At 51.2% G+C, this 21986-nt stretch overlaps 1 protein-coding gene across 1 annotated transcript in view; it reads right to left on the minus strand.

Annotated features, from left to right (window-relative positions):
* Nucleotides 1-18194, minus strand: part of E2F3 (E2F transcription factor 3) — a 167805-nt gene extending 149611 nt beyond the window's left edge. Inside the window, exon 1 of the mRNA XM_078687933.1 lies at nt 17613-18194. Coding sequence (XP_078544059.1) covers nt 17613-17870 — 258 coding nt within the window. The 5' untranslated portion in view covers nt 17871-18194. The remainder of the gene's footprint in view (nt 1-17612) is intronic.
* Between the last annotated feature and the right edge of the window lie 3792 nt (nt 18195-21986).

The following is a 21986-nucleotide window of genomic DNA, read 5'->3' on the forward strand; positions in this document are numbered from 1 at the left end:
TGTATGTTCCAGCTTAAACACTTATATTTTATAGCACCATACGCCCCTGTGCTTCCTCTGATCTTTTTTTTTTTTAAGTTTCAAAAACCTTTATTGGCATGAAAAAAAAAAAAGGAAGACACAGCCAGAGCGCCTACAACCCTGGGGCCGGCGGCAGGCAGTAATCATGTTGCATAGTGTTTCAGTGATTACACAGCCCATCAGCCGACAACCCAGAGGTCCGGCGGCAATGCGAATGCAAATATACATGGTACCAGCTGCATCGTGGAGAATCTGAGACTGCAAATACTTCTGTTTGAGCCTCGTCTGAGAGTACATAAGTACCCGGCATCTCGGTAATCTGCCCAATGAAGGTAACATAACTTGATGATAAATACGGAGTAGACCATGCCAAAATTAAGCGCGGCATAGTCTAAGACCCCCCCTCCCCCCAGTTCACGCACGCACCACCAAGCTCAGGAAAAAATCAAGTGTATCTGTATACAAGCACACCCCATACTTCGTAGTGTCATGCACCGCACTTTGATATCCATCACTCGAGATTGGGTCCCTTCCCAAGGCTTAACCACCTGCCTCAGTGAGACATGTCAGGAAGGCCGCGCCAACCGCGCAGTCCCTCACACAATCACTCCTGTTCATCCCCTCCAGATTCGCTTCTAGTATGTGGTAGCCCCCTTATCATCTATTCCTCCATTTCCCCAGCAGAATTCGTCTGGGTTGCATCAGGCCATCTTCCGAAGCAGTATCCCCCTCCTCGAGTGGCGTTAGTTAAGTAAGGTTGATACAATCCCCAGAAGTTTTTCGGGCAACTCATGGGGGGTAACAGCTCACTATAGTGGTCAGTTTGTGTGCAACAATAAAGCATGTCTCGGGCCCAACGGGAAACAGCGGGGAGCGGTCCTCTCATCCAGCAGAGAGCCACCACACTTTTTGCCATTAACATGCCCATATCCGTTAATCGCCGGATTGCTACCGGAAGTCCCCTAGAGTGACCAATGAGCACCAGCGCCGGGTCCAGAGGTAGCTCCACTTCCAGGATCCTACTCATTTCAGTAAAGATCTCCACCCAATAAGTCTGCACTCTCGGGCAACTCCAGGCAAAGTGCAAGAAATCCGCGATTGGAGCGCGGCACCTCTCGCAAGCTGGGGTAGGCCGGAGACCATATCTATGCAGCCTTTCAGGGGTGTAATATACCCTCTGGAGGAATTTGAAGTGGATCAGTCTGTGCTTTCCATTTAAGGAGATCTGTTTAGTGTTGACGCAGCAGTATTGCCACATAGCATCGTCTATAGTCAATTCCAAATCTCTCTGCCATGCCATCCTAGCCTTGACTAACTGACACTCCTCCTGTATTAATGCGTTCTTATATAAATTCGTCACTAACGTACGCGGAGACCCCGTTTTGATAATGTAGGTCAGCTACGGGGGTTCCGCCAAGTCTGGGCCCAGCAAGTTTGAAAAAGCACTACGCACTCTGTGTTACTGGAATCGATGCAAGAGCGTGCGGGCCTCTCCCTCACAAGTCAGCTACTCCCAGACTTTAACCTTGCCATCGCTAAAGAAGTCCCCAGCAAGGTGGACGCCAAGTTGTTTCATTGCATGGACCACTCCCCCCTCACGAATGGGGGGCAGCCACACCGCCCAGTCCACAGGGATAAGCGGCGAGTACAGCAGAACCATCCCTCGTCGGGCGAGCAACGCGTGTGACGCTTGATTTGTGGATGTGAGGGAGTCGAGAATCCCAGTTCTACGGTCTAACGGTAGGAAGACGGTGACCGGGAGGGCCAATGGTTTCGCGAATAGTCTCTCCAAGGTCACATGCGGAATGCGCTGATCGCCATGCACCCACGTGTGCAGATGCGATGCCTGCGCCACCCGATAGTAAAGTTCCAAGTCAGGGGCACCGAGGCCCCCCATGGCGTATGGGAGTGTGAGGGTCGTCCACTTCACCCTGGGCTGTTTGCCTGCCCAGGCAAGATGAACCATCAGCTTTGTCAAGCGGTGGAAGAATGCCTTGGACAGAACAATCGGGATGGTGTTAAAAAGGAACAGAAGTCTAGGCAAGACCACCATCTTCATTGTGGCGATGCGCCCCATCAAGGAAAGAGGAAGCTTGCTCCAGGTTGCGACATCATCTTCTAGTCTGCTCATCACCACTCATGTACATATAACAGAGTGTCGTCTGCATACATGGAGACAATTATTTTGTATGTAGGGAAGCGTACTCCTCTGGCACCATGATATTCTCTCAGAGCGCACGCCAATGGTTCCGCCGCCAGTGCGTATAACAATGGAGAGAGAGGGCAGCCCTGTCTGGTACCTCTAGAGATAGCAAAGGAGTCTGTCACCAGGTTACCGATTCGCACCCTGGCCGAGGGCTTGTGGTAAAGAGCACCTACCATTTGGAGAAACGGTTCGTCCAGTCCCATCCGCCGCAGGACCCGACTCAGGAAGGGCCACTCTATGGAGTCGAACGCCTTCTCCATGTCCAGAAACACGGCGGCGGCCTTCGTATCCTGCTTGACATGCTGCATTGTGCCCAGCACCGTGCGTATATTGTAAGTTAGGTTCCGGTTGGGTATAAAACCCGCCTGCTCCATTGCGACAAGGTCAGGGGCCAGTAGTGCCAGGCGAGTTGCCAACACCTTAGCATAGAGCTTAGTGTCTACATTTAACAATGACAGTTGTCTATAGGAACCACATTCATCACGTGCCTTACCCGGTTTCGGGATCGCAACAAGCAGTGCCTCCCTCATGGATCGAGGCAAACTGCCCGCCACACAGATATCATCCAAAAGTGCGGACAGGTGGGGAAGGAGCTGCTCCCAAAAGGCTTTGTAAAATTCCACAGTGAGGCCGTCCATTCCCGGGGCACTACCAGTGCGCATGGATGCTAGGGCCTCTAAAATTTCCTCCTTCTCAATGGGGAGCATAAGAAATTCTCTGTTTGTGTTATTGAGCACAGGCAGGTCTATATGCTCCAAGTAGTCATTAATCTCATCCTCATGGCCCCCACTCTTTGAAGCGTAGTGGTCCGAGTAATATGTCCGGAAGATATTAGCTATCTCTTGTTCGTCGGTGGTAATACCACCGTCTGGAGTTTTCAGCTAGGTTACCTGCGATCTCCCGCGTCTGCCCTTCAGTAGTCTAGCAAGGACAGATCCAGGCATCTCACCCTCACCATAGGAGCGCCCGGTTGCATATTTACCCATATGCTTAACCTCCCTGTCTGCCTCCTCGTGATATTCCGCTAAAAGGGACTTTATATCGTCAGTGATAGCTATACTGGGGTCTCTCAGCTGTCGTTCCTCTAGTGACTGCAGTTGCCTTTCTAACTCGGAGAGCCTCTGGACATGGCAACTCCTCGCATATACACCTTAAGGGCTTCCCAGATAGTTTGAAAACTATCCACCAATCCCATGTTGGTCTCAAAGAAGACCTCTATAGCCTCCGCTAGTTCTCCTCTAAACACTGGGTCGAGGAGCGAGAATGGAGGAAAGCGCCACGTGAAGGGTGGGAAATCACTGTCTTGGGGGTGTCCAGCACCAGTAACAGTGGTGAGTGATCCGAAAGTGTGCGCGGCAGGACCTTGCAGTCCCTAATGCGGCACGTCACCACAGAAGAGGTTAGCCAATAGTCAATCCGCGTGTGTATGTCGTGATAGGCCGAGTAGTGGGTGTACCCCCCTCGCTCTGGGTGTCTGGACCTCCACACATCCTCCATGCCCAAGCTTATGAGCAGTGTGAGTAGCAGTTGTGCTGCAGCAGAAGGATTACGATGTGGACCTGCAGATCTGTCCAGATCTGGGTTAAGTACTAAGTTAAGGTCACCACCCCAGATGATTTGTGCAGAGCTGTGAGTGCGGATAGTGTCCGCAACAGATTGGAAGAAGTCTGGGGAGTCATAGTTCGGACCATAGACGTTGCCCACTATAATGTCTATTCCAGGGCCGCTGCAGCGCGCAACCACATAGCGACCCTCCGTGTCCACCACCAAGGAGGTTAATGTGAGCTTGGATTTCGGGTTCACCCAGACAAGGACCCCTCTTGCATGAGTCGTAAAACCTGCAGCAATGGAATTACCCTCCAGGCATCTGCTGCGTAACATCCCGCTCGTGAGGGGTAAGTGCGTCTCCTGTAGAAGGGCTATGTCCACTTGGTGGTGATGTAGGTAGTTCATCACTTTCCGCAGCTTGCGGAAGTCATTCAGCCCCCTTACATTCCACATCAGAGCTTTAAGCATCATAGGGGAGGAATCCCCATGTGTTTTAGGTGTATTCAGTGGTGTCATGAATAATGCTGTGTATGGATGCGTATCGTTCATGTGAGTCCAGCCGGACCGGTGTGCGGAACCTGTGTGCAAAAATCAACCCTCCCCCCGTACCTCACAACAAACAAGTCCCCCCACCCCGCTCACAGTCGACCCTCACCAACTGGGCCGTGCAGATCCCCCTACCCTCCCTCCCCTCCCAACCCGAAACACAAACATGGTAGTCTCAAGGGAGACAGTTCAGGTGATATGCACGCAGGGGCCGAGGTCGCCAGGTACAAACCAGGAGTGCAAACGCACACTACTCCGGAACCTCCCTAGCCCCCGCCCGCAACAGACTATATTGTGCATCAATGAGGCGACCCCGACCCCCAGTAGAACAGTACAGTTCCTCAGGACTTAAGAATGAACTCCTCAGGGGTCATGCGCTATCGTTACTAAAGAGCAACGAGTCCTTCCCCCTCCAGGCATCAGCAATGTTAGTACAAAGGCATATTGGGGCGGGCGATGGGGGGGGGGGGATCTCCAAAGCTGCAAAAAAGTCCCACTCCCAGCATAGGGTACAGTGAATAAGAATTGGAAAGCAGAAACAGCCGCCAGGCGGGCGGAAACACCCGCCCCGGTCCCCAGTGTCCAAACCCCACTTAGTCAATCAGGCATCCAGCACCTTGCGCCTACTCACGCTCCTCCGGCAAGTCGCCACCCTCTGCCTCTTCCGCAGGCACGTTTGCCTCCTTGCTTTTATCCTTTGACCAGGCCTTCAGGGCTTGCTTCAGTGCTCTTGGGTCAGTAAACATATGTGAGTTTCCTTGCCGATTAACATGTAGTTTTGCGGGATAGTGCATCGCATAGTCGAGCCAGAGTTCTCGCAGCTGACGCTTTAGTGGAGCAAAATGTTTGCGGGCTTCCTGCACTTTGGCGGTAAAGTCAGGGTAGAATGATATCTCCAAACCTTCATATTGTAGAGTTTTTCTTTCCCTTGCCTGTCTCAGGGCTGAGTCCCTGTCTCTGTAATCAAGCAACTTAGCTATGATGGGGCGCGGTGGGGCACCTGGGCGCGGGCCCAGAGATCGATGGGCGCGCTCCACCACAAACAGAGGAAAAAGTGTCAGCTCCAAGCAGAGTGGTCAGCAACTTCTCAATGAAGAGTTCCATATTGCCAGTTTGTGTCGTTTCCGGCAGGCCCGTTATGCGGAGATTACAGCGACGGGAGCGTGCTTCTAAATACTCCGTTTTATCCTGCAACGCCTGCATCATCTTGTCTAATCTCTTCTGGTCAGTGCCTAGCTCCGCCTGCGCCTCCTCCGCTTCAGTTAGCCTCCTCTCCGACATGGCCAGGCGTTCCGCATGCTTATCAATGCGCTCTGCCATCCTGTCCATTCTATAGCTGAGGGCGTCCAGCTTAGACCCCAGCGACGTCATACTACTCTGTAGGCCCTTTTCCATCGCTAAGAGCATGTTCTTGATCTCTGCACTCCCCGTCGCGTCCTCTTCCTGCTCAGTGTTCTTGTCCGCACCTGTTGCACTCTGAGATCTGGAGCGCCTGTGCTCCAAGGTGAGCTTGCTCTGCGTCTTGTCGCCCTTGCCCATTATGGCCAGTACCTAGCCACACACCAGGCGCTTCGGCGTGGGTAGCTCCACTTCAATTCCTGATCAGTATCTTTAGCTGCTTCCTCTGATCTTTCCTACTGATCTGCTGCACACCCTCGACCCTCTCGTCACAACAGGAAATTCCATCACTTTCAGCCACACCACCGAACTCCTTTGGACAGACCATTGATGAATCCGCTTCACCTTCAGAACACCCACCATCCACAGACACCAGCACCGGCTCCCACGCAGAAACTGGACCAAAATCACTCACTACCAGCTCATCTCCTCACTCACCAACCCCACCCCTCTCACCACGGAAGAAGACACCCCCAACACTGCCACCGGAACTCTACACAGATGGATCTGACAGTGTCAACACTATAGTCCCCCCTCAAGAGGAACAACACACACACACACCAAGAAGGCCAGATTGTTTATCCCCGAACTCCGAGAGGCCAGGCGCACCTGGAGGAACTCAAAATCCACAGAAGCCCACAACAACTTCAAAGTCGCCACCACTGCCCACCACCAGCTCATCAGAAACACAAGGAAAGCTGCAATTGAAGACAGGATCTCCACACATCCACACAACAGCAAAGAACTCTTCAACAGCATCAAGGAGTTCACCCAACCCACCAGCAAGTAGACAGACATCCCCACCTCACAAGACCTCTGCAACAAACTCCGCACCTTCTTCCACCACCAAATCAAGAACGTCTATGACAATTTCGACAAAGACAACCAACACACGGAACCCCCAGCAACCACCCATGACGCCAACGATCAATGGCTGGACACACTGAAGACATTGCAGTCAATCCACTCCGAGGCCCCCACGGATCCCAGCCCCCACCACATCTTTAACAGAGCCGCCAACACCATTGCACCCATGCTTCGCCACACCATCAACCGCTCCCTGGCGAACGCCTCCTTCCCTGGCGACTGGAAACACGCAGAGATCAACCCCCTCCTGAAGAAGCCCTCAGCAGACCCCACCGACCTCAAACTACAGACCCATCTCCCTACTCCCGGTCCCAGCGAAAGTCATCAAAAAAACCATCAACTGCCAACTCGCCACCTTCATCGAAGTACACAACATCCTCGACCAGTCACAATCCAGCTTCAGAAAAAAACAGCACAGAAACCGCCCTCCTCGAAGCAATAGACTACATTCGCCTCCTACTGGACAAAGGAGAAACAGTAGCCCTCATCCTCCTCGACCTCTCAGCGGCCTTCGACGCGGTATCCCACCCCACCCTAATACGCAGACTCCAAGACGCAGGTATCCAGGACAAGGCCCTTGACTGAGCTACTCCTTCCTCTCCGGCAGAACACAAAAAGGTCAGACTAGCCCCTTTCCTCTCGGATCCTACACACCAACGGACCCGTGCCCGCACCACATTTTCAACAGAGCCGCCAACACCATTGCACCCATGCTACGCTACACCATCAACCGCTCCCTGGCAACCGCAACATTCCCCCACTACTGGAAACACGCCGAGATCAACCCCCTCCTCAAGAAACCCTTGGCGGACCCCACTGACCTCAAAAACTACAGACCCATCGCCCTGCTCCCCTTCCCAGCGAAAGTCAGAGAGAAGGCCATCAACAGCCAACTCGCCACATTCATCGAAGAGCACAACTTCCTCGACTCCTCCCAAAACCGCTTCAGAAAAAATACACGTTACACAGAAAGGGTTAAACCCAGTAAAGTCAGGGGACCTGGGTAGTTATAGGTACAAGGGAAAAGGGTCCCAGACAGAAAACAAGTAATTTCAAATACAAGTAGATATTTCAAAGAAACAAATTTTTACATGCAACAAGATTTATTTCAAAATTGCATTATTACCTTTCATTGGTTATATTTCAACAATAATGTTTCAACAAACTTTTTGTATATGTGCCCACATACACAACAAAGGAGGGGGGTGAAGTGAGGGAAAGTGTCAGAGGTAAAGTAGGATTGGGAGAATAGTCAGAGTCATTCGTGACTGATATCAATCATAACTTCACAAACAAAGTTCATGTGGTTCCTTGACCCAAGGGCCACAATATCATGCTCGTATAGAGTCCATAAATCAAATGATGCAGACCACCTAACTCTCCTTCAGCTGCTCCGGTCTAGCTTGGGGATAAGAGTTGGTGAAATTTATATGGTCTACGTTTCGACCCGAAAGATGCGTAGGATAGTAGTCCGTACAAAAGGGGTCTTCTTCAGGACAGAATGGTTGTGGGTGGGCAACCTAACGTACAAGAGGAAAAAGACCGGGATAGATTACTGGTCCTGGATTCACACAAAACTGGTGAAATGGTTCCTTACGAGCGCTTGTGTGGTATTAAAACACGGGTTACTCTCGGGCAGCAGGGACCTTGTCGTAATTCAGCTTTAACATGTGTTTAAACATGCTTGGGATGCGCGTGTGTTTCGTAGGTTATGTCGACCTGATCGTCGTTTTTCTATAATAAGCTAGCTCACAGGGTTGGCTCACCAGGAGTGATACACATGGATCAAGGTTGACACCTTCAGCTTCAAGTTACTTGGTATGCATGGCGAGGGTAGCTTGCGAGACGCGCTACTGAGTTACACTGTTTTCTGCACCAGTGAATCAGGCGGACCCGATTGATATTAACTAACGCTTGGGTGCATCCCTCTTCAACTTGAGAGAGTGGAACTGCATGGCGAAGGAATACAAGTGAGACCTGGGCGCTAAAATACATTGACTCCTGCACTGTTGGTTCAGGAGGGCTCGTTTAATTAACGCATTGGTGCAATACAGATTAAATTCTGAGAGCACTAACAGAGGCTCAGATAAAGACTCCCCCGTGCTCCCATTATTGACACAGCTGAAGGTGCCAACCTTGATCCATGTGTATCACTCCTGGTGAGCGAACCCTGTGAGCTAGCTTATTATAGAAGAACGACGATCAGGTCGACATAACCTACGAAACACACGCGCATCCCAAGCATGTTTAAACACATGTTAAAGCTGAATTACGACAAGGTCCCTGCTGCCCGAGAGTAACCTGTGTTTTAATACCACACAAGCGCTCGTAAGGAACCATTTCACCAGTTTTGTGTGAATCCAGGACCAGCAATCTATCCCGGTCTTTTCCCTCTTGTACGATAGGTTGCCCACCCACAACCATTCTGTCCTGAAGAAGACCCCTTTTGTAAGGACTACTATCCTACGCATCTTTCGGGTCGAAACGTAGACCATATAAATTTCACCAACTCTTATCCCCAAGCTAGACCGGAGCAGCTGAAGGAGAGTTAGGTGGTCTGCATCATTTGATTTATGGACTCTATACGAGCATGATATTGTGGCCCTTGGGTCAAGGAACCACATGAACTTTGTTTGTGAAGTTATGATTGATATCAGTCACGAATGACTGACTATTCTCCCAATCCTACTTTACCTCTGACACTTTCCCTCACTTCACCCCCCTCCTTTGTTGTGTATGTGGGCACATATACAAAAAGTTTGTTGAAACATTATTGTTGAAATATAACCAATGAAAAGGTAATAATGCAATTTTGAAATAAATCTTTTTGCATGTAAAAATTTGTTTCTTTGAAATATCTACGTGTATTTGAAATTACTTGTTTTGTGTCTGGGACCCTTTTCCCTTGTATCAGAAAAAATATACAGCAAGGAAACCGCCCTCCTCGCCGCAACAGACAACATCCACACCCTACTGGACAAAGGAGAAACAGCAGCCCTCATGCTCCTCGACCTCTCAGCGTTGTTCGACACAGTCTCTCACCGGACCCTAATACACAGGCTCCACAATGCAGGGATTCAAGACAAGGCCCTCAACTGGATCAGCTCCTTCCTCTCCGGCAGAACGCAGCGGGTCAGACCCCCCCCCCCCCCACCCATTCCTCTCGGAGCCTACACCAACCACCTGCGGAGTCCCAAGGGATCCTCCCTCAGCCCAACACACTTCAATGTCTAGATGGCTCCCCTCGCCCCCATCGTCTGAACCGACGGACTCAACAATGTTTCATACGCCGACGACACCCAACTCATCTTCTCCCTGTCAAACGAAGCCAACGCAGCCAAACAACTTCCAAGAAGGCATGGAAGCTGTTGCCAAATGGATGAAAAGGAGCTGCTTACAACTCAACACCGACAAAACAGAAGTACTCATCATGGGCCCACACCCAGACACCTGGTGGCCTACCGCCCTCGGCAGCCCAACCGCCCGCACGGACCACACACGCAACCTTGGAATCATCTTAGACTTCAAACTCAAAATGGACTGCCGGATCAACTCAGTCACATCCTCCCCTCATGCTTCCACATTTTCCGCCTCCTACGTAAGACCTTCAAATGGACCCCCCCCTCGAGCACAGAAAAACAGTCACCCACGCCCTCATCACCAGCAGACTCTACTACGGCAACGCACTCTACGCCTGCACGAACAAAAACCTCACCTGCAAGCTACAAAACATTCAGAACACCGCCGCAAGACAGGTCCTCAACTTACTACGTCACTGCCACATCTCCCAACACCTACGCACTTTCCACTGGCTCCCCATCAAGGCAAGAATCACCTTCAAGATCCTCACCTACGCACACAAAGCCCTCCACAACACCGGACCAGTGTACCTCAACAGCCGAATCAACTTCCACGCACCCCAAAGAACCCTATGGTCAGCCCAGCTCTCCTACGCAGTGGTACCCCGCACCAGAAAGACCAGATCAGGAGGCCGCTGCTTCTCCTTCCTCGCGTCCAGTGCACGGAACGCCCTACCGCTCCACCTCAGGCAGATATCGCTCCCCATCTTCAAGAGAAACCTTAAGGCCTGGCTCTTCAACACTCCCTCCTTGACAGACTGGAACCTGCACCACCCCCTCCCTCCCAGCGCTTTGAGACCGGGTGAGTAGTCGCGCTTTAACAAACCCATGATTGACTGCTCGGACCTCAAAAGCACTAGAGTCCGGCTCAGTCAGCTCCAGGCCCACCAACCTCTAAACGAGCGCAGTCCGGCCCTTTTCCGCTGATACGCGCCAGCACTTCAGCGTTCCATCTGCGTCTCCTCCTGTGATGGAGCAAAAGTGTCCCTTTTGCACTCTGTGCTGCAGGATTGTCTACTGCAGCCTCCACATCTGCTCTGGTCCCTGGGCGGGGATACTCCCAGATGGCGTTCCAACTAGTTCCATGCCTCCTGTGGGGAGCCATATAAATGTAGTTCCATCGGGTGTGGACACTTGTACCTTGGCTGGGTACTGCATTGCGTATTTATAGTAGATTTGTCAGATTTTCAGCTCTGAAAGGAGCTCCTCCATTGCTGTACCTCCCTAGAGAAGTTTGGTAATATTCAGACCAACTCATTGTTGACTGATATCCTCTTGCCACCAGGCTTGCACCAGTATGTGGTCTCTATCCTGTTAGTGCAGTAGCCTTGCAAACACTGGTTTTGGGGTGTTGTATGGCGTTTTAGGATGCGAGCAAATTTCCCCGATTTATGCCCTTATATAAGTACAATTCACATTGCCCTAATATAGGCATAGAAATTATACCCATATTTAGACATAGCCTATGCAGTCCAAATACAGGCATGGCTACTTTCACCCATACCAAAACGTCAACGATTTCTTGGAAAATCGGCTTAAGAGGTCATGGACCTCCCCTTGCTTGAATATTGATTTGTCCAAGAACTCATGGAGTTTACAAAGAACAACTATTCCCTTGGGGTTCTTTACTGACATTTTGCCTGACTTTACTCAAGGTATAAATATGCCTTCACTTGCTCTAGCAACGCAAGGTGGTTCGGAGCAGTTAGACTATCTACTTGCCTGACGCAGCTCGCTACAGCAAGTGCCGAAGGAAGCCGACCCTCCAACTGACGCACTGATCGAGAAGCGGTCTTCTCTCGCTGAGAAGACAGCTCCAGTGTTTCCAAACTCCCCTTGAGGGATGTTGGGAAATCGAGTCCCGAGTTAGAGTTACCAGACCTCCTTCATTCTAAACCAAGGTATGGAGCTGATTAGAACCTAAGAGAAATCTTGGATAAATTCTTGGCAAAGAAAACTAAACCTATGCTAAACACCTACTTGCTCCCTCTTTCGTACTAGACTTAGATTAAGGTACACTGGGGTAGGCGTATTTTAGAGAGCACCAGTTGAGTATTTTAGCCTATGTATTTATGTATGCATTTTTATATGGCTTAGAAACCATACAATTTTTATTTTTTTGTAGTTTATAGAGCGCGCAGCTACCCCCGAAGGGGTGTCCCGGCGCTAATGCTTTTACAGTATTATTTTATAATACTATTCTCGCTGTACGCATTACACTTTGCAGCCTGCATTACGATTGTAGCAGTTCACGTTACTTGCATGAGAAAGAAGAATGTTCAATAAAAACCTTTTATTGAAAGCGCCAGTCTCTAGTTCTCTGCACCGCTGTTGAAACGAAGCATGCACGATTGACTGAGTGAAATACTTATCTATTGTTTCCGCGACTCTAGAGATACATTTCCTATTCTTAGGAAACAAAATTGTCATGTTTATGCGGTTGTCAGAAACTAATCCCTTCTTGTCAATTTGAGAAAGTTTCTAGTGACCTCTGAGCTAGCTCGCACTCACTATTAAGTTTGGAATATTAGATAGAGACCTACTCGACATAAGTCCTATGTCAAATCTATAGGATATATTCTTCCAATGCGCAGAGCTTATTGGGAATATAGGAACTACACTACAGGGGGGGCTCCTGGGGCGGGCGGTCGCGTCTGTACTCAGTGGGCCCTCAAGGGGGCAGAACAATGAGACCCTCTGGTGGCACTGTAGTGCGGAGCCATTCCTCTAGGTAGCGCACCATGCGTGCATCGTACGCATTCTCAGGCAGGCTAATCAGTCTCATTTCTGCACGAGCTGTTTTCAGCATCTTCAGCGCGGAGCTCCAGCACCATCAGTTGGGCCTTCATCTCTGTCAATACAGGGGCGGACTCAGATCTGGCGCTCATTTGTTGTGACTCTCCGCTAAGCGCCTATGGTCGTCCCTTAATATGCCCAGATCAGTTCCTAATGTATCAATTTTCCCTTCTCACTAGAGGTATTTATGGCCTGTAAAATGTCCTGTGGGGTAGGATTCCCTGGGGCATCCGTTGGGGAGGTTCCTACTGCGCTCTTCTGGCAGCTTATCAACCAGTTTACTCGCGTTCCCTCTTGTTCTGCTTCCCCATTATTGTTCTTTGGTCTTCCGTCATTCCTGCACATCCTCCTAGTTCAGTCACCCTTGATTATAGGTAGGTCTCTCACTCCTCTCTAGGGGGTGTTTGTTAGCTAGCTGTCTCGAGCTCAGGGTGCACTTCTGCTCCTTAGGTGTGGCTCCTCAATCTCCCAGCTGGGCCATCTCGTGCCTCAGCAAACTCTTGGGGGATCCACTGCACCGTGCCTCCCAGTTGTAGCCCCACCTGGCACGTCGATAGGGACCTGACCCTTGCCTCCATGTGCGGGGTGCCATGTCCCACCCAGGCAGAGCTCGGTTGAATGCTGCTCCCTCTTTTGGCCTCTCTCGACCCCGCCGAGTGGTGTCCTCTAGCGCGGTGTCACAGCAGAGTCTAGTCTCCCCAGTTCTGTGGTCATGGAGAGGCACTCTGCCGCCCGCACATAATGTATGTGCCCGGTCACTTTTCCCACAGGCCCTCCAACATCAGCCAGTCTCTTCTTAGGGTCCGGGGCACTTCTCCTAGCCTCCTCTAGGCTATCACTTGCCTCAGGGCCATGTGTAGGGTCACCGCCTCAGTGTAGGATCCACTGCCGCACAGTGTCAGGGTCCCTCCGCAGGTTTCAGTCTGTTTAGGGCCTGTGTCTCCGTCAGTGCTCTCCTCATCTCTCTCCCCTTATAGTCAGGCCGCTCCCAGCCATGTGGGTCTACCTCATGTTCCCCCGCCTCAGTGGCTCTCGCAGTCTCTCCGCAGGTGTGATTATCTGCCCTGCGATCCTACCTCTGTGCAGGGGCCTCCGGGAATGTCGACGCTCTCCTCGCAGTCTGTCCGTTGCGTAGGTCCGGGAGGGGGAGATGGGCGCGGGCCGCTCTCGACTACTTCAACGCTCGCAGCAGCAGGGCACCTAGGTCACTCTTTCCCCTTCCATCGGGGTTCACAGGCCTTGCATCAGTGCTCTAGTTTCAGCCCGCCACTCTCCTCATATCCACTGTGCCTGATTAGGAGTCCCGCAGGCCCAGTCCATCTCAGGGCACACCGGTTCAGGAAGTCTAGCCGCTGCGTCTCCCAGCTCCAGCGAGCGGTGCCATTTTGTGCCGGCTGCAGCAGACTGTCTAGACTTTTGGTACCCGTCTCCTCATTTGTAGGCTGCTTTCTGGACCAGCTCTGCAGTCCGCTCGCTTCACGGGGCTACAGGGCCACGGTCCCATCATGGATTGTGCTCTATAGGGGATCAGGATGGGACAGAGCAGCAGCTGACGGGTGGGAGCTTGTAAGCCTTGCTGCCTACTCCAGCGGCATCAAGCTACACCTAATAGAAAGCAAGACGACTTCAATTAGAGTTGCTACTGTTAGGATTTACAATGGGCGGAGCCAAGATGGCCTACTAAGCGGAAGCGCGCGATCAGAGCTCCAACTGACAACAGCTCGTCGGGCCATCCCTCCCAGTTGTTTGGAGGCTTGCCCCTCCCTCCTCTTCCCACAAGTTAGCCCAATAGCGTGGGCTGAGGGAGTGTGTGGGTGTCCATCGAAGAAGCGACAACACGACGGGGCCTACCAGAGCCAACAGGCATAAGGAGAGGGGCTGGGCCAAGGCCTGAAAATGCAACCCCCATAGGCTGAAGAGTGCAGGGACGGCGAGGCTGTGTTGCAGAATACAGATGCAAACAGGAGCTGGTGACTGTGTGCGGCTCCAGCAGCCTGTGTGCTCAGTTAGAGTCGCGGGGCTGCTCAATTTGGGGCGGGCCTCGAGGGGACTAAGTGTGGACGATACTAAACGCCAGATTGACAAGTTAGATATAAAGTGGGCTATCAACCAAATGATTACAGGGAAGACAGCTGGGCTGAAGGCCTGACAGTTGAATCTTATAAGAAATATGTAGGCTTACTGTATGTGCCATTACTAGCCTTGTATCGGGAGGCATTTGAACAGGGGGTGTTACCAGCTACACTAAGGGAGGAGTTTATAGTGGCTCTGCCTAAACCGGGATGGTACACATCTAAATGAGAATCATAGCGCCCATTATCTATGATCGATGTGGAAGTTTTAGGGAAGATCTTGGCTCATCGTCTGGCTATGGTGGCAGGAGAACTAGTACACCCAGACCAGGGTGGGTTTGTTGGGGGGGGGGGGGGGGCGCACAACCACCACCAACATATGGAAGGAATTATTATACAGCAGATCGAGAGGAAAGGAGCCATGCGCACTCGCCAGTTTGGATGCCCATTAGGGATTTGATACTGCTATAGACCCCTCTAAACTGCCCTAAATGTAAGCAGGCAGTAGGGACATTTATATATGTGTGGTGGGAATGTCCAGGGATACGAAACGTTTGGGAGAAAGTCTGTAAAGTACTGAGATTCGACTGGCTTGCATTTGCAGTCTTCCACCCAGCTATGTATCTTGGTCCTGGTGCCCTGGGTAAACACCAAACACGTGGGAAAAAAATGCTGAGCTGAACAGGTTGCAAAGAAATGCATTACTAGATGCTGGATCACACCCAGACAGCCCACTAGCAAGCAACGGTTGTGGGTATACGTGCAATTGCTTGTAATATTACATATAAACATAACCATTTTAAAACATACTTGTAATGTGCTGCTGTTAGACCCAATTAGACATTTAAAGGTTTACACTGTGGCCCGCTCTATCATGGGGCCATGGGGTTGGTTTTGGGACAGTTGAGAGGTTATAACTTGTAACTGCCATTACATACCACAATTAAAATATATATTTTTTAAGTAACTGATTTACAGAAAGTAACAGAGGCATTTACAAGCAATTTGATTTCAAAACAATCCGTATATTTTGCCATGACCAATGTACAAAGTAAACTGAAGGGGAACATTCAGTAGTAACATTTAGTGTTTAGCCAGAGAATATGCCATATCCATTACTAGAATGTTCAATATAGCAGTAGAATCAAATAAAATATTCACACTGACATGGTTTCTAATACTGCGTTTCCCCACCAACACATCTTTTTAGTTCCTAAAATATCAAAGCATGGGTAAAATGGCTAATAAGAAGACCGAAAATACAACGTTGTTCATTTCCCAGGAATATATAAAAACTATAATACCATTTACCAAGTCCTGCTGGTGGTTTATGTGCAAAACTGATATTTATAACATTTGGACCAAAATGAAAAGTGCACAGTTAGAAATGAAATCTGCAATTGACCAACAAATGCCTTTTAAGCATCCAATGTTAGAAGGCCAAGAGTGAATTCAATGTAGCTAATGCAGGGCAACACACGAAGAATAATTATTGGATTAAGAGTGTACTCTGCCTTTCAAAAATCCATTTTTGTCAGGGTCAAACCCATAATCATGATATTAGATGATTTATTCGCCAAGACTTTTACATAGATTTTACAATTCTGGTTAATGAAAAAGATTAGGTAGATACAGAGATATGATTTTTATCTGGTTTAGTTTATACAATAAAAGGTTCAGAGAACGAGCTATCAACTGCGACCGTATCTTGAAAATCTTTAAATTTAGGACCCAAGTGTGAGATTAACTGTATTGATGAGGTTTTATCAAATTTTGCTGGACTATGAGTTACCATAATTGACAGAATAGGTGTAACTACTTCATTTAACCCAACCAGAAGATTCAATGATTATCTTGGGTGGCGATAGTAGGTAACTTACAAAAATAGTAAAAATTCTTCAAAAGCATTATCTTGAGCCATCACCGGTTTTGCCTATAATTTGATGTGGAAAAGAAGTTAGTGTGCTATATGCAGGGCCACTGGAATTATGTGATTGTGCGACTGTGGCGATTTCGCATAATGATAGACTTGCCGCATTTGCCACGTAATCCATCATCAACCGCATATTCTGCAGATTTAAAAAACATATATCTCAAGTTAAAATGGTTCAAAAGTTTCTAAACACGCAGCAACACCTTGCCACACAATAAATGGCCCTTCACAAAGGCTGTCTGGCCACCTTTCTGTTATTTATTGCTATATTTATATGTGAAAATGGTATTAATAAGGTGCAACCAATGATTAAACAAAGTTTAGTGCAAAAATGACAAGTATGGTGTTCAACACGCGCCCATATTGATGCCAGTCCTTATGCGCATTGGCTGTAATGTAGTTAAGTACACGACTATCTCTAATCCGTTTAGTTGCAGTAGTGTGAAGATCCAAAACCTCCGTGGTGGGACAGAGTATTCTCTAGTGTGCACAGAATCCAAAACTGAGAATTCAATAAATGCACTGATGGTCTGTGCAGATTTACTCTTTTTTTTATAAAAAAATATAGCGCTAACTCGACCTGAAGGTCTTGAAGCGCTTTATATGAGCACCCGTTACATTACAGAGACACCATTTTTGTGTAGGCACACACGTATACACACACACCTAAATACAGGCACTCCGTGCAAGTCCAGCAATGCAGTTGTGCCTCGGAAAAACACATACAAGCGTGGAGCACATCAGTGGTCTTGTCATGAAGTGCGTGGCTGTGCCCTTGAAGAGATGCACACGTATGACGTAAGCATGCACACGTACGAGGTGTGCTCCGGAGCGCGTCTACAGAGGCCTACGTTGTCGAGTTTTACCTTGGGCCGCCCCGTGCTGGGGCTCTGCGGCGGGACGCCCCTGCTGCCACCGGATCCGTGCAGGGCGGGATGCATCGGGCCACCCGCTGGGCTAGCCTGCTCGTGGGGCGGCGCGGCCGGGCTGGGCGGCGGCGAAGCCAAGATTTGGATGTAGGCGGCCGGGCTAAAGCCGGCGGCCAGCAATAGCGGGGTGGGAGGGCCGTGCTCTCGGCTCACTAGCCGCCGGGCTGGGGTCCCCGGGGCCATGCCCTTCCGCATCTCGCTGCGCCGCCGCCGGCTGCCCTCCGTCGCTCCGTTACCCTTTTTCGAGCAAAGGGAGCACTCCCCGATAAGAAATGGGGTCAGCTATAAGAAGCTGAGAGTCAGGGGGGTCGAGGAGGCCGCTTCCCTATGGGTTTTGGAGCCTGCGGCGGGCGGATGGCAGCGGATTGCGGGAGCGGGCGGCGGCCTCTGTTCTGCGCCGCGGCAGGAAAATGGCTCTCCAGGAAGCGGACAATGAATGGAGGGGCCGATTCCAGCGCGCGGCGCCAAAGCTGCTCGCGCGAAACTCAGAACTCCCGCCGTCTTTTTTAAACTAAATTTGCATAAAGTGATGCCAGTCTCCGCGACGCCCTACACAATTGGTCAGAATCCGCCGGCCTATCCGGAAGAGAGTGTAGACTACCACGCGGCGGCGTACTATACAGCGTCGCTTCGGCTGTTGCCCGGGCAACGCGTTGACTGCCTCGCTGTTGCACCTACTACGAATAGGACACATTTGATTACTTCCGCGATGTGGCGGGCACACTACTTTAGTGCAAATTATTTAATTGCGAGAGGTGCCACACTAAAAAGCTAGCACCTTACCAGGCTTGGAGTGTTTCAGTGGCGATGTTTTTTTCCTTAACTTAAATATCCACACTGGAATGACAGCTAGTATTTTTTCAAATATAATTTATTTTCTTTCGCAATTATAAAAAAAAGTAGTACGGAGATAACACTGTATTGTGACACTAGATTTTGTTACTAGTCTGAATGAATCCTGCCCTATAGGGATTGTCGGGCGCGTGGCATGCCAGCTTGCATGCATCTGCTGTGCTTCGTCTATTCCATGTCAGCCATGTAACGACATGCGGGATTCCATGGGTCAATTTCGTGCACAGGGTGTTTGTTATATTTCTATTTGTTTCGGTGCTGCTTGGATTTTGCACGCATGCCGGTTATCGCTTGCGTGGTTGTTTGAAGAGTAATTATGGGAACAACAATCGGAGCAGATTATTTATAAAAAATAGGAAGCATTAGAATACATTTTAGAATGTGTAAATTACACTTGTAACCAACCAAAGTACGAGAGTCGCCGAAATGTAGAATAATTTGGCCACAGCATACCAATTAACCCTTCTTCCCTGCTCTTGCATCACTTATGTGGGTGGGGCTTCTTGGAGCATGGTTAATGTGCAAATCCACACTCTCGGGGTGGGGTTTTTGGGAAAGGGGAAGTACTATTTTATTTATTTTATGCGTTTTTATATAGCGCGGACTTTACCCGAAGGTGTCAGAGCGCTTCACAATAGGAACAGTACTGATGCATAAGGATAAGATTACAAGTGAACAAATTACAAAAGCAAAGTTAATTTACATGAGGCAAAAGTGACAATTGTGAGCAAACAAAATACAAGAGGTAGCAAACGGTACATAACAGGAGGAACAAGCATTGGCATTGCCAATAGGTCTCGCTTGTGGGACCTTATAAGTATTTAGTTTTGCAGCACAATATGATGAGTGGCGTTGCGTGTGTGAGTGGCGTTGCGTGTGTGAGTGGCGTTGCGTGTGTGAGTGGCGTTGCGTGGGTGAGTGGCGTTGCGTGGGTGAGGGGTTGCGTGGGTGAGTGAGGTTGCGTGGGTGAGTGGGGTTGCGTGGGTGAGTGGGGTTGCGTGGGTGAGTTGCGTTGCGTGTGTGTGTGGCGTTGCGTGTGTGAGTGGGGTTGCGTGGGTGAGTGGCGTTGCGTGTGTGAGTGGCGTTGCGTGTGTGAGTGGCGTTGCGTGTGTGAGTGGCATTGCGTGTGTGAGTGGCGTTGCGTTGATGAGTGGAGTTGCGTGGATGAGTGGGGTTGCGTGGATGAGTTGCGTGTGTGAGTGGCGTTGCGTGTGTGAGTGGCGTTGCGTGTGTGAGTGGCGTTGCGTGTGAGTGGCGTTGTGTGTGTGAGTGGCATTGCGTGTGTGAGTGGCGTTGCGTGTGTGAGTGGCGTTGCGTCGATGAGTGGGGTTGCGTGGATGAGTTGCGTGTGTGAGTGGCGTTGCGTGTGTGAGTGGCGTTGTGTGTGTGAGTGGCGTTGCGTGTGTGAGTGGCGTTGCGTGTGTGAGTGGCGTTGCGTGGGTGAGTGGGGTTGCGTGGGTGAGTGAGGTTGCGTGGGTGAGTGGGGTTGCGTAGGTGAGTGGGGTTGCGTGGGTGAGTTGCGTTGCGTGTGTGAGTGGCGTTGCGTGGGTGAGTGGCGTTGCGTGGGTGAGTGGCGTTGCGCGGGGGAGTGGCGTTGCGTGTGTGAGTGGCGTTGCGTGTGTGAGTGAGTTTGCGTGGGTGAGTGAGGTTGCGTGGGTGAGTGGGGTTGCGTGGGTGAGTGGGGTTGTGTGGATGAGTTGCGTGTGTGAGTGGCGTTGCGTGTGTGAGTGGCGTTGCGTGTGTGAGTGGCGTTGCGTGTGTGAGTGGCGTTGCGTGGGTGAGTGAGGTTGCGTGGGTGAGTGGGGTTGCGTGGGTGAGTGGGGTTGCGTGGGTGAGTTGCATTGCGTGGGTGAGTTGCGTTGCGTGTGTGAGTGGCGTTGCGTGTGTGAGTGGCGTTGCGTGTGTGAGTGGCGTTGCGTGTGTGAGTGGCGTTGTGTGTGAGTGGCGTTGCGTGTGTGAGTGGCGTTGCGTGTGTGAGTGGCGTTGCGTCGATGAGTGGAGTTGCGTGGATGAGTGGGGTTGCGTGGATGAGTGGCGTTGCGTCGATGAGTGGAGTTGCGTGGATGAGTGGGGTTGCGTGGATGAGTTGCGTGTGTGAGTGGCGTTGCGTGTGTGAGTGGCGTTGCGTGTGTGAGTGGCGTTGCATGGGTGAGTGGGGTTGCGTGGGTGAGTGGCGTTGCGTGTGTGGCGTTGCGTGGGTGAGTGGCGTTGCGTGGGTGAGTGGCGTTGCGTGTGTGAGTGGCGTTGCGTGTGTGAGTGGGGTTGCGTGTGTGAGTGGGGTTGCGTGGGTGAGTGGGGTTGCGTGGGTGAGTTGCGTTGCGTGGGTGAGTGGCGTTGCGTGTGTGAGTGGCGTTGCGTGGGTGAGTGGCGTTGCATGGGTGAGTGGCGTTGCGTGGGTGAGTGGCGTTGCGTGTGTGAGTGGCGTTGCGTGTGTGAGTGGCGTTGCATGTGTGAGTGGCGTTGTGTGTGAGTGGCGATGCGTGTGTGAGTGGCGTTGCGTGTGTGAGTGGCGTTGCGTGTGTGAGTGGCGTTGCGTGTGTGAGTGGCGTTGCGTGTGTGAGTGGCGTTGCGTGGATGAGTGGGGTTGCGTGGATGAGTGGGGTTGCGTGGATGAGTGGGGTTGCGTGGATGAGTTGCGTGTGTGAGTGGCGTTGCGTGTGTGAGTGGCGTTGCGTGTGTGAGTGGCGTTGCGTGTGTGAGTGGCGTTGCGTGGGTGAGTGGCGTTGCGTGGGTGAGTGAGGTTGCGTGGGTGAGTGGGGTTGCGTGGGTGAGTGGGGTTGCGTGTGTGAGTGGCGTTGCGCGTGTGAGTGGCGTTGCGTGGGTGAGTGGCATTGCATGTGTGAGTGGCGTTGCGTGTGTGAGTGGCGTTGCGTGTGTGAGTGGCGTTGCGTGTGTGAGTGGCGTTGCGTGTGAGTGGCGTTGCGTGTGTGAGTGGCGTTGTGTGTGTGAGTGGCATTGCGTGTGTGAGTGGCGTTGCGTGTGTGAGTGGCGTTGCGTCGATGAGTGGCGTTGCGTGTGTGAGTGACGTTGCGTGTGTGAGTGGTGTTGCGTGTGTGAGTGGCGTTGCGTGTGTGAGTGGCGTTGCGTGTGTGAGTGGCGTTGCGTGTGTGAGTGGGGTTGCGTGGGTGAGTGAGGTTGCGTGGGTGAGTGCGGTTGCGTGGGTGAGTGGGGTTGCGTGGGTGAGTTGCGTTGCGTGTGTGAGTGGCGTTGCGTGGGTGAGTGGCGTTGCGTGTGTGAGTGGCGTTGCGTGTGTGAGTGGCGTTGCGTGGGTGAGTGGCGTTGCGTGTGTGAGTGGCGTTGCGTGTGTGAGTGGCGTTGCGTGTGTGAGTGGGGTTGCGTGGGTGAGTGAGGTTGCGTGGGTGAGTGCGGTTGCGTGGGTGAGTGGGGTTGCGTGGGTGAGTTGCGTTGCGTGTGTGAGTGGCGTTGCGTGGGTGAGTGGCGTTGCGTGTGTGAGTGGCG

This window comes from Lissotriton helveticus, chromosome 4_1, assembly GCF_964261635.1.
Source record: "Lissotriton helveticus chromosome 4_1, aLisHel1.1, whole genome shotgun sequence".
Classification (NCBI taxonomy): Eukaryota; Metazoa; Chordata; class Amphibia; order Caudata; family Salamandridae; genus Lissotriton; species Lissotriton helveticus.